The sequence below is a fragment of the Bufo bufo genome, chromosome 1, assembly GCF_905171765.1.
Source record: "Bufo bufo chromosome 1, aBufBuf1.1, whole genome shotgun sequence".
NCBI lineage: Eukaryota > Metazoa > Chordata > Amphibia > Anura > Bufonidae > Bufo > Bufo bufo.
The window spans coordinates 768,659,149-768,672,407 of NC_053389.1; the positions used below are offsets into that span (position 1 = coordinate 768,659,149).

The 13,259-nt window shown below is 46.5% G+C and overlaps 1 protein-coding gene across 4 annotated transcripts in view; it reads right to left on the reverse strand.

The window, feature by feature from the left end:
- NSD3 (nuclear receptor binding SET domain protein 3) overlaps positions 1–13,259 on the reverse strand; it is a 115,091-nt gene that overhangs the window by 82,358 nt on the left and 19,474 nt on the right. For all 4 annotated transcript variants that reach the window (XM_040414761.1, XM_040414760.1, XM_040414763.1 and 1 more), the window contains exons 3-5: positions 5,835–5,997; positions 5,545–5,699; positions 284–844 (exon numbers count right to left, since the gene is read on the reverse strand). In XM_040414761.1, the coding sequence (XP_040270695.1) occupies positions 284–844; positions 5,545–5,699; positions 5,835–5,997 (879 nt within the window). The remainder of the gene's footprint in view (positions 1–283; positions 845–5,544; positions 5,700–5,834; positions 5,998–13,259) is intronic.

The window sequence follows — 13,259 nt, forward strand, 5'->3', positions numbered from 1 at the left end:
GAAGCGTACTTTCCCGGCAAATGATCTCCTCCACAGTATGGGGAGGAGTGATCACTAATGCCATTGTTCGTCCCCATACAGAATCATTGTTTGCCGGCAGCACGATCTGCTGCTGGCAAACTACTATTTAGGTGCCTGCATGAAAGATAACTAGATGGACGACGTTTCACTCCAGATAATTGCTAACGAGCGTTCCTATGAATGTTTATTAGCGATTATCTGGTCGAGAATCGGCCTGGGTAAAGTTGCCTTTAATGAAAGAAACAGAGATGTAATTCCATACCTTGGTTGTGTATATGAACTGTTCGAAACCATCAGAAGTTGCATTATGGAGGGCGAGGACATTTTCGATTTTCACCACAGGTGACATGTTGCACTTCTGAAGGTCAATGGTGCCCTTGTGTAGTAGAACTGAGGGAGGAAGCGACTTGCGGGCGGCTGCAGTCTTCCACGGTATCTTTGCTGGAGGGGGCTGGGGCGGCGTTGGCTCCTCTTCCTGAGCCTGTTTCCTCTGGCTCTGCCTCCGAGTTTCTGGTACAGGTGCAGGTACAGGTACAGAGTCATTATTGTCCTTGGGCGAAGGAGAAGGTAAAGGGGCAGAATGCTTTGAAGCAGGGGAGGAGACTTCTTTAGGACAGACAGGTTCGGTATCATTACTAGAGGTGGACCTCCGACTCCTTTTGTTACTGGCTGCTTTTTTAGGTTCGGGTAAGGTCTCTGGGTCTACATAGATGAAGGTGTACTGTTCTATCCTCTCCTCCCGACTCATCCGCAGGGCTTTCTCTGCATGAGCGATGCCAATCTCCCACTGGATGCGCTCCTTCTGAGGGCGAGGTTTCCGCATCTGAACAACAAATACGACAGGAAGACCACTATTAAGCAGAGTCTATGCCAAACTTCACAAAAGTTATTTATTGCATCCCAAATGAAGTAAATCTGCTAATAAATATAAATAATAAAAAATTCTTCCCCCATAAAAAAAAATATTTGCAAAAATGAACACGCCTTTTAAAAAGGGACAGGAGATAGTGAGGCGATACCATCCGGATAGGTCATCAATTTCAAACAGGTGGGCGTCTGACACCGGGCACCCCCACCGGACAGTTATGTTGCTCTGCACACTATGTAGTAGCCAAGTGGGTGCTGCAGATCAGCTCAGTACACGGGCGCAGGAAACCCCACAGTGAACGCAGCCTTCTGTTTCCATTCCATACACTGTTAGGTTCCAGCTCCGTGGCTACCTCAAACAGCTGATCGTGGGGGTTCCAAGTGTCAGACCCCCCCAACGATCCGATACTGATGGTCTATCAATATCATCAATATCTGTGGTCCGGAGAATCTTTATAAGGTTACGCTCACATCTGCGTCGGAATCTCGATTAGGAGCCCGTGTTGCCGGACAAAACAGTGCTGCACGCTGAGCTATTTCATCTAGTAAAATGCCAGGCCGCCCGACGGACCCCAATATAGTCAAAAAAAATCTGGTGGGCGTCGTCTGTGTCCATCATACCACTCACCCAGCGCTGCTCCTAGAACATTACAGAAAAAAAATACAAAGTGAACGCAAGACTCGTCGGATATATTAATCTTCAATGCCACAAGATGGATTTCCAAAATGGTCACCGCAAACTGCAAATGTAATATAAACTAGCAGTCCAGCACATCAGTGGAAACTTCCCGTCACTGGAGCGCTGGACTGCTCCTCCATGTCTGTCATGCCGCTAGAGGGTCCCCCATTCTAGGCATCGGTGGGGATCCCCATTATGCTAATATTTATCATCTATTCAGTAAAGAACTGTTGCATTTTGGTGGCCAGGATACCCCTTAAAAGTAGGAGTGTGTTTCAGGACTCCGTAGGCCCATTTCACACATCTATAACAGGGCTGCATTTTCCTGCCTATATCACGGCGACAACTCCTGAACCTAACGGAGATTGTCCTATAACCTTACGCTATAGCGTTAGGCTGGATTCACATCACCGCTTCATTTTCCATTCTTCTGATCGGTAAAAAAAAAAAAAAAAAAAAAAAAAAACGATCCGGTGAAAGAAATAAATAAAACGGATCCTGTGCTGCAGTTGTGCACATTTTGCATCTGTTTTAGCCATTTCTGTCCTAGATGCATTTTCCCCCCCCACTTTGGACAGAAAAAAAAAAAAAAAAAAGAAGTCCTGCATGCACGGAAATGGCTCAAACGGATGCACAGGATCTGTTTCTTTTTCAGTGATGTGAACCCTTATAAAAAGTGATGGTAGATCACTAGGACCACCGCCGACCGAGAGAACACAGGGGCCGCAGTGCTGATATGTTGTTCAAGGTTAAACACTGAACAGGACACGGTACTGAAGTGGTATATCCCATCAATATGACATCACTTTATAAGAGGGATAAGAGGGGAATGCCCCCTTTAAAGGGGTTGTACTATGAAAAATATTCACTTTTCAAACCAGCACCTGGATCTGAATACCTTTGTAATTAAAAATTTTGTATAGCCGGTGAGCTATTCACTGAAAATATAGCGCCAACTTCTGTTTGTTTCCTTTCTTATTTATAAGGCACATGTTCAGTTCCATCCATCGACTGCCTCCAGGACTGTGCTACGGAGAGGGCTGCAGCAGAAAGGACTCGCCGCCTGACCTGTGCTAGGGAGAGGGCTGCAGCAGAAAGGACTCGCCGCCTGACCTGTGCTAGGGAGAGGGCTGCAGCAGAAAGGACTCGCCGCCTGACCTGTGCTAGGGAGAGGGCTGCTAGGGAGAGGGCTGCAGCAAAAAGGACTCGCCGCCTGACCTGTGCTAGGGAGAGGGCTGCAGCAGAAAGGACTCGCCGCCTGACCTGTGCTAGGGAGAGGGCTGCAGCAGAAAGGACTCGCCGCCTGACCTGTGCTAGGGAGAGGGCTGCAGCAAAAAGGACTCGCCGCCTGACCTGTGCTAGGGAGAGGGCTGCAGCAAAAAGGACTCGCCGCCTGACCTGTGCTAGGGAGAGGGCTGCAGCAAAAAGGACTCGCCGCCTGACCTGTGCTAGGGAGAGGGCTGCAGCAGAAAGGACTCGCCGCCTGACCTGTGCTAGGGAGAGGGCTGCAGCAGAAAGGACTCGCCACCTGACCTGTGCTACGGAGAGGGCTGCAGCAGAAAGGACTCGCCGCCTGACCTGTGCTAGGGAGAGGGCTGCAGCAGAAAGGACTCGCCGCCTGACCTGTGCTAGGGAGAGGGCTGCAGCAGAAAGGACTCGCCGCCTGACCTGTGCTAGGGAGAGGGCTGCTAGGGAGAGGGCTGCAGCAAAAAGGACTCGCTGCCTGACCTGTGCTAGGGAGAGGGCTGCAGCAGAAAGGACTCGCCGCCTGACCTGTGCTAGGGAGAGGGCTGCAGCAGAAAGGACTCGCCGCCTGACCTGTGCTAGGGAGAGGGCTGCAGCAGAAAGGACTCGCCGCCTGACCTGTGCTAGGGAGAGGGCTGCTAGGGAGAGGGCTGCAGCAAAAAGGACTCGCCGCCTGACCTGTGCTAGGGAGAGGGCTGCAGCAGAAAGGACTCGCCGCCTGACCTGTGCTAGGGAGAGGGCTGCAGCAGAAAGGACTCGCCGCCTGACCTGTGCTAGGGAGAGGGCTGCAGCAAAAAGGACTCGCCGCCTGACCTGTGCTAGGGAGAGGGCTGCAGCAAAAAGGACTCGCCGCCTGACCTGTGCTAGGGAGAGGGCTGCAGCAAAAAGGACTCGCCGCCTGACCTGTGCTAGGGAGAGGGCTGCAGCAGAAAGGACTCGCCGCCTGACCTGTGCTAGGGAGAGGGCTGCAGCAGAAAGGACTCGCCACCTGACCTGTGCTACGGAGAGGGCTGCAGCAGAAAGGACTCGCCGCCTGACCTGTGCTAGGGAGAGGGCTGCAGCAGAAAGGACTCGCCGCCTGACCTGTGCTAGGGAGAGGGCTGCAGCAGAAAGGACTCGCCGCCTGACCTGTGCTAGGGAGAGGGCTGCAGCAGAAAGGACTCGCCACCTGACCTGTGCTACGGAGAGGGCTGCAGCAGAAAGGACTCGCCACCTGACCTGTGCTAGGGAGAGGGCTGCAGCAGAAAGGACTCGCCGCCTGACCTGTGCTAGGGAGAGGGCTGCTAGGGAGAGGGCTGCAGCAAAAAGGACTCGTCGCCTGACCTGTGCTAGGGAGAGGGCTGCAGCAAAAAGGACTCGCCGCCTGACCTGTGCTAGGGAGAGGGCTGCAGCAGAAAGGACTCGCCGCCTGACCTGTGCTAGGGAGAGGGCTGCAGCAGAAAGGACTCGCCGCCTGACCTGTGCTAGGGAGAGGGCTGCAGCAGAAAGGACTCGCCGCCTGACCTGTGCTAGGGAGAGGGCAGCAGCAGAAAGGACTCGCCCCCTGAGTTGTGCTAGGGAGAGGGCAGCAGCAGAAAGGACTCGCCCCCTGAGCTGTGATAGAGAGAAAGGACTCGCCCCCTGAGCTGTGATAGGGAGAGAGTTGCAGCAAGAAAGACATGCCTCCTGAGCTACCAGCTTGAAATAAATCTAGCAAAGTAATTGGAGCAATGAATGGGGAGATCTCTGGATCCATGTGAGGTACAGGGCTGGTTCTGGCTGTGTTAGGAAGAGATTGTCATGTACTGTCTGATTCTCATTTTTTAGATTAAAGGGGTTTGCCTATCGCTAGGATATGGCCCCAATGTCTGATGGGTGTGGGTCCCATGTCTAGAACAGAGCCCCCAAAGTAAAGAAGAGAGGACCGCGCATGTGCGGCCGTCCTCACTTCATTTCTATGGGACTAACAAAAACAGCTGAGTGCTGGCTCGGCTATTTCGATAAGCCCCATAGGAGTGAATGGGGCAAGTGGCCGCGCTTGATAGAAATGAATAGAAGGCAGCCGTGCATGTGCAGTGTGCTCTCCTTCACTTTGCGGGGTCCATTCTAGTGATAGGTGTGGGTCCCAGAGGTGTGCCAGCACCTAGCAGACACTGGGAGCATATATTAGATGGGCCAACCCCTTTAACGGGGTTGTTTAACTTCAGCAAGTGGCATTTATCATGTAGAGAAAGTTAATACAAGGCACTTCCTAATGTATTGTGATTCTCCATTTTGCTTCCTGGAGTCATTTTTTTCATCACATTATACACTGCTCGTTTCCATGGTTACAGACCACCCTCAAATCATTCAGTGGTGGTCATGCTTGCACACTATAGGAAAAAGCGTCAGCCTCTCTGGTGGCCGGGACCATGGGAGCTCACATAGGCTGGTGCTTTTTCCTGTCCACTGATGGATTGCAGGGTGGTCGTAACTATGGAAACGAGCAGTGTATAATGTGATGGAAAAATGAATCCAGCCAGCAAAGGAGGCAATACGGACAATCACAATACATTAGTAAGAGCCTTGTAGTAACTTTTTCTACATGATAAATGCCACTTACTGAAGTGAGACAACCCCTTTAATAATGGGATAACCCCTTTAAGAGCCAGCCCTATAATGGTCTTGTGAAACTGTTTAAATTGGGATTAGACTTAGTGGTGATAACCCATAGGGTTTCATTAACAATATTGATTAAAAATCTTAAAAGGTACCTTAAGTCTCTCAGACTGGTTGACGACCTTGGCAGAGTCTTCAGCCACCAGCATCTCGTACTGCTTCTGCCCCCGATACTCGCGCATGCGCTTCTCATGCACCCAGGCCCTCTCTGGTTCATTGCTGAAGAACTGTACATGGTATTCCCGAGCGCCTAGGACGAGAGGAAAGGACAGTAACTCACAAGGAACCTCACCGCTTATACATGGTGCTTTCTAGGGGATCTGGCACAGCGCTCACACACGCGCACGCTCACACATGCGCACGCTCACACGCGCACGCTTCTTACCTCTGGTGTTGATCTTGCTGTGGACATGGAGCTGGGGGTCACAGGACACCATACAGGGCCACCAGGGGTACGTTCCCACTTTAGACCAAACCAAATCGCCCACGTGAAACCAAACGACCGTCCTGACCTCAGAGGGGAGCGGGGAGATGGGCAAGAGCTGAACCTAGAAGACACCGGAAGATTAATTCATCAATATGAAAACTGCTATTAAATGCCCTAAGTGCCTTTCAAAGCATAAAAATAAAAAAAAGAGCGACAAATGATGTGGTCTGGAAGCCAAACCACGTGCAATATTAAAGGGTTAATGAAGTGGCGCCCTAATAATGAGCGCAGACCTCGGTGGTTGGTTTGATAGAAGTGATGGCTCTACATTAGGGTTGTCACGATACCAAAATTTGGATTCAATTTCGATACCATAAAAAAAAAAAAAAAAAGTATTACAATACTCGATACAACGCGGAAAAAAAATAAAAACGCCAAAAAAGCTGCGTGCATTCCGCATTTTATGGAACATCCGGCCCGAACAAGGGGGGGAACAAGGTGACAAAAAAATGGCAAATCGCACTGTTTTTGTTTACCGCATAGGAGATATTTTTACTTTTTATATAAATAACTATTTCCCCCCTTAGGGGCTAATACCTGGGATCTTTCAATCCCTTCTCTATTCACCCTACAGCGCTCTATCAGGATGAATAGGAGCTCACACTGTCCCTGCTGCCCTGGGCTTTGTGCACACAGCGGCAGGGAGGTTACCATGGCAGCCATGGAAGGCTTCAGCAGTGTTCTGCAGCCGGCTGTCTTCCGTATCCGTTCATGCGGAACCATCTATCGAAAATTTTATGCCCAGCCCAATTTTTTTATGTACTTACTGTTTAAACATTATTGTATGCTTCCGTTTCCGATACGCAAAAAACTGATCACAAACGAAAACACTACTGAAGCAAAAAAGGAAGGATCAGTGAAAAATGGACCGCAAAATACAAAAAAAAAGCCATACGGTCGTGTGCAAGAGGCCTTAAGGTGTATGGCCACTTTAAATCCCAGTTATGCCTCTGTAGGCCCACGAGTGAACGTACATTAAGTTTCGCACAAATTTACGTGCGTTTCTGCGGCATATCTGCACCAAAATTCTCAATGTCTAACAGCGGTTTCTGGTGCGCTTTTGCCACCAATCTCCTCTTCCAATGAAAAGGGTGAAATCCGCAGGTAAAACGGCAAACGTAACCGACATGCTGCCGATTTGGAAATCCGCAATGCAGGTCCATTTCCGCACAGAAACAACCCGCAAAGTGTGCATGAGATTTGTGTGGTTCTGAAAAACCGTGCGGATTCCACAGCGTCTGCAGGTGGTCGTCTCGTTTTCAGCTATTTCCTTTGCTTGCGTTATTTATTTTTTAGCATAAAAGTTAGGATCAACGACAATCAAAAGAATCATCTTTCGATCGTTGGATATTTCCACCAGGAAATGATCGCCCAGGCTGAAAGAGGCGATTAACCACCTAATTACCGGAGTGTGAATCCCCCTTCCTTACCAGGCGAGTTGTTCGGTTGTAGCAATGCGTCTATCCAAGGGTCCATTCACATGTCTGCAAAATGGGTCTGCATCCGGAATTTTGCAGAGCGGGTGCGTACTCATAAATTGTCAATGGGGCCGCAAAAGACGCAGACCGCACCTCCGTTTCGCAAAAAATTTAATAAAAAAATAGAACATGTCCTATTCTTGTCCGCAGGCACGGACAAGAAAAGGCATTTCTATTATAGTGTCGGCCATGTGCGGGCCGCAAAATGCAGAACATACATGGCCGGTGTGTGTGTTTTGCAGACCTCAAAACAGTTGCGGATGTGTGAATGGGCCAAAAACTGCAAATAACGGATTCATTTCCGGATTCATTTCCGAGCCAGCCTACATGTATTTGATATTTTTCTCGGGACACCTCAGACCTCTCTTTTGTGCCATTAGATGATGGATAGAATATTAAAAATATATACGGTATTTAAGGAAAAACTGAAAATATTTTAAATTTTTTTTTCCTCTCTCATTCATTTTTTTTTCTAACTATTACAAAAGGTTTCAAGACAAAACATTTCTAAAACCATTCCCGTACGCTTGTACCCTGAAAATGGATGCGATGTATGTAATTTATCTACTGGCTGGGCCCGCCGCAAGACTTCAGAAGACTGGAGCGTATTTTGGTGGCTCTATAGCACCGTACTGCCAGAGAAATCTTGTACAGCGCCAAAATGCAACAAGCCCCTTCAAAGTGACTTTTTGTTATTCTTTTTTTATTATTAATTTTTTATTATTTTTTTAAGTGAATTAACCCTTTTCTGCCAAAGTCAAGGCAGGAAGAGGTTTTAATTGTATTATTATTATTATTATTATTATTATTAATTCCCATCCTGCAGGCTGACATTTCATTCTAAAGCCAGCAGGTGGCGATCTTTACATAAGAAAAAGCGCTCCCTGCTGGCTTTCAGCTTCTTCGAGTAATACACGCTTGTAGCAGAGTGCTACAAGCGTGTATTACTGCCTGACAGCGCGGTCACAGCGATCTGCGGCGGCACGGGCCGTGGCAGATCGCGATGTAACCCGACGCTTTTATACTTTGGGTTACAGATGGAGGCCTACCGCTGCGACGTAGAAAGTGGTGCAGTGGTAGGCAAGTGGTTAAACAGGACCTTTCACCTCTCCTGACATGCCTGTTTTAATGGCTCCATGCATTCCCCATGTAATAATTCGGGAGCTTCTATTCTTATGTCTGTATGTTGTGCCATTCCTCTATTATTCCTGCTAGAAGTTATGAATGAATTGCTATTAGCCTTCAGTAAGGGTACAGAGGGGAGGTAACAAGTTGGGGCATGTTCATAACTTCTAGTAGGAATAATAGAGGAATGGCGCAACATAGAGTCGTAAGAATAGTACACGGGGAATGCATGGAGCTATAAAAACAGGCTGGACCAGACCCGGCACTGTGACCTGGCACCTATGTCCAGATATAAGGACGCCTTCACACACTGCAGAATTTTCCGTGACCGAAAATCAGTTCCATTCCACTTAATGGGGCTTGCAGAAATCCATGTGCTTGTCACCAAAATTCATATGAATGGAAAGGATTTTCAGTTGAGGAAAAAACACTGCAACAACCTGTGAAGGCGGCCTAATGCGCCCAGAGATCCGACCCCCTGGACGTCCATAGCTTGAAGCAGCCCACCGCCCGCCAGCAAGGGCTCGCAGGTCTCACACAGTCTTTCTTGCAGTTTTGTTCAGCAAACACCCCTGCGGCCAGGAGTTACCTGTAAGTACATAGGAAAGTATAATGGGAGAGTGGTGTAGAGTAGAACTGGCTTAGTTGCCCATAGCAACCAATCAGATTCCTCCTTTCATTTCTCAGAGGTCCTTTGCCAAATGAAAGGTGAAATCTGATTGGTTGCTATCGGTTTCTCTTGCATTTTTTTCAGGCATTTAATATCGACTTCTCTACAGGGGAAAAAAAAAAAAAAACTAAACACTCAAATGAATTTCATGGCTTTTTTTATTCTCTCTTTTACAAGCCTTAAAAGGGGTTGTCTGCTTTTTACTTTTGATGTCCTATCTTCAGGATAAGTCCTCAATATGGGATAGGCGAGGGTCCGACCCCCCCAGCGATCAGCTGTTTGCTCATACAAGCGCTGCCTCCCCTGCTCACAGTGTAATTACATGGTCGGTGTCCCCACTCACTTCTATGGGATGGCTGTCTGTCCCAGTGAAGTGAATGGGGACACCATACTTGTAATTGTCGCTGCAATCGCTGCTGTGGGCAGGTAAACAGAGCAGCGGAGGCAGCGCTCGTACGAGCCCAGCCCTCTATTCAAACAGCTGATCTGTGGGGGCTGCCAGATGTCACCCCTCCCCCCACGATCTGATATTGATGACCTATCCTGAAGATCGGTCAGAAATAATAAAAAATATATATATTATGAAACGTCCTTATCAAGTCCTGGACTTATTTTTCCATCTAAAATAACGGATCTCAGGTGGAAATGGCTCAAACGGATGCCAAATGTGCACAACTGACCAGAACAGATGCTTAACCCCTTAGTGACCATCAATACGCCTTTTTACGGCGGTCACTAAGGGGCCTTAGGGTGTGCACATGAGAGCTGCGCTCCTACCCTTACAGCCCGGACCTGCAGGAGTGCCGATCCGGTCTGTTTAACCCCTTACATGCCGCAGGCAATGGCACCCACCACATGTGAGCAGTGACAGAGGGAGTGGACTCCCTCTGTCTCCCATTGGCACCCCGCAAATGCGATCGCAATGCGTTTTGCACGTGCGTGATAAAAGAACTGTATGTGGTACCCAGAAGTTCCAGAACCGAACTTCTTCACAGAAGTTCGGGTTTGGGTTAGGTGTTGTGTAGATTGCTATTATTTTCCCTTATAACATGGTTACAATAGGGCTGGAGGGGTTAAAAAAAAAATATATAATTTAACTCACCTTAATCCACTTGTTCGCGCAGCCGGCATCTCTTCTGTCTTGTTTTGTGAAGAATAGGACCTTTGATGACGTCACTACGCTCATCACATGGTCCGTCACATGATCTTTTACCATGGTGATGGACCATGTGATGAGCGTAGTGACGTCATCAAAAGGTCCTATTCCTCACAAAACAAGACAGAAGAGGATTAAGGCGAGTTAAATTATTTTTTTTTAACCCCTCCAGCCCTATTGTACTATGCATTCTATATTCAGAATGCTATTATTTTCCCTTATAACCATGTTATAAGGGAAAATAATAAAGATCGGGTCCCCATCCCGATCGTCTCCTAGCAACCATGCGTGAAAATCGCACCGCATCCGCACTTGATTGCGATTTTCACGCAGCCCCATTCACTTCTATGGGGCCTGCGTTGCGTGAAAAACGCACAAAATAGAGCTTGCTGCGATTTTCACGCAACGCACAAGTGATACGTGAAAATCACCGCTCATGTGCACAGCCCCATAGAAATGAATGGGTCGGGATTCAGTGCGGGTGCAATACGTTCAACCCGCGCGGAAAACTTGCCCGTGTGAAAGGGGCCTAATACATTCCCTGTGTAATAACAATTCTGGAGCCTCTATTCTTATGGCTCTATGTTGTGCTATTCCTCTATTATTCCTGCTAGAAGTTATGAATGAATTACTAGTAGTCTGCAGTAAGGGTACAGAGGGGAGGTAGCCAGTTGGGGGGTGAACCTGCACAGTCTGAAAATGTGCAGGGACACCCCCCCCCCCCCCCCCAACTGGTAACACCCCACACCTTTCACCCATTGAAAATACACTTTTCAATAAAACAACTGCAAAAATCTCCCCCACGTTTGGTATTGCTGCACCCGCACTACACAAAATATCATTATCCCCTACGGTGAACACCGCAAAAAAAAAACAAAATGGCAGAATTACTCATTTATTTTTAGTCACCACAATTTTTTTTTTTTTTTTAATAACAAGCGATCAAAAAGCGTAATTTACCCTAAAATGATACAAATAAAAACTACAAGTCGTCCCGCAAAAGTCACGCCCTCACACATAGAAAGAAAAATAAAAAAGTTATGGGTCTTGGGAAGCGACGATGTGAAAAGATTTTCTTCTTTGTTTAAAAAAAAAAGGGTTTTTATTGCACAACAGTAGTAAAACATATGTATTTGGTTTCAGTGGAATCGTACTGACCCAGAGAACGAAGATATTATGTTATTTATACAGAAAAATGAACACCGCAAAATTTATAATGTAAAAACTCAGGGGCAGTATTGCTGTTCTTTCCCATCTCCCTCCCAGAAAGTTAATAAAAGTTAATCAGAAAGTTATGTGCACCCTAAAATGGCGCCATTAAAAACTACAACTTGTCCCGTAAAAAACAAGCCCTTTTACAGATACATAAATGATAAAATAAAAAAAAAGTTATAGCTCTTGGAAGGCGACGACGAAAAAAGGAAGAAAAATGCTTGGTCAGTAAGGCCCAAAACAGACTGGTCACTAAGGGGTTAAAATACAGGACCCGTTTTTTTTCTTCTTCTTCTGTTCTTCAAACCGATCAGAATGGGAAACTAAACCGTGATGTGAACCCAGCCTAATAAATTTGGTGCATATTCACGACAACGCAGACTCAAGACATCAGCAGGGACATTAAGGCCCCTTGCAGACGAGCGCGAGCGGATTAGGTCCAGATGTGTTCAGTGAAAAATGCGCGATTTCGCAAGCAAGTTCATTCAGTCTTGTATGCGATCGTGTTCAGTTTATAATGCGCGGGTTCAATGCAATTTAATGCGTTTTTCACGCGCGTGATAAAAAACTGAAGGTTTACAAACAACATCTAGCAACCATCAGTGAAAAACGCATCGCATCCGTACTTGCTTGCGGATGCTTGCGATTTTCACTCAGCCCCATTCACTTCTATGGGGCCAGCGTTGCGTAAAAAACACAGAATATAGAGCATGCTGCGATGTTCACGCAACGCACAAATGATGTGTGAAAATCACCGCTCGTGTGCACAGACCCATTGAAATTAATAGGTCCGGATTCAGTGCGGGTGCAATGTGTTCACCTCACGCGTGTGAAAAGGGCCTAAATGTTCATGCCACTATTGTAATAGTAGTGCAATGTCTTGTAGATGCAATCTAATGGTTGATTGTTAGTCATGTAGGGAGACTTAAACAAAACAAAAAAAAAAAGTTTTTAAAAACAAAATATAAAAATGCTAATCATCCCGTATTCCTCATAATTAAAAAAAATATAAAACAAATATTTAAACTATAAAAATATTTAACCCATACGGCGAACGGTGTAACAGAACAAGAAAATAAAAAATTAAGTAGCCAATTTCGCAATTTTTTATTGTTTCAGCTCCCAAAAAAAAAAAAAAGAATAAAAAAAAAAAAAAAAAAAAAAAAAAAAAAAACATACACAGCTCCATACACAACTATAAAAAAAGTTATGGCGGTCAAAATATGCGAGGGAAAAAAATAAAATGTGCCGAAGTTATTTTTTCAATATTAAAACACAAGAAAAGAAATGTAAATGTGGTGTGGCTATAATCGTACTGACCCAAATAACGATTTAGGGAAATCCATAAAAACAAAACCCATAAAACTGTGGTGAAATTTCATTTAGTTTCCAACTCCACCCCATTTGGAATTGTTTTCCAGCTCCCCACTACATTGGATACATTACATGGGGCCATTAGAAAGTACAACTTGTCCTGCAAAAATTAAGCCCTCGTACAGCTGTGTGAACGGGAAAACAAATAGCTCTAGGAAGGATGGGAGTAAAAAAATGGAAAATTGCAGGCTCCTCAAAGGGTTAAAGAAGCAATTCCTGCCACTCACTGAAGTCAATAAAGGAAGTAAAATTGCCACACAAAAAAATTGGTCATCCTGTGAGTTTAACCCCTTAAACATTTACGTCAT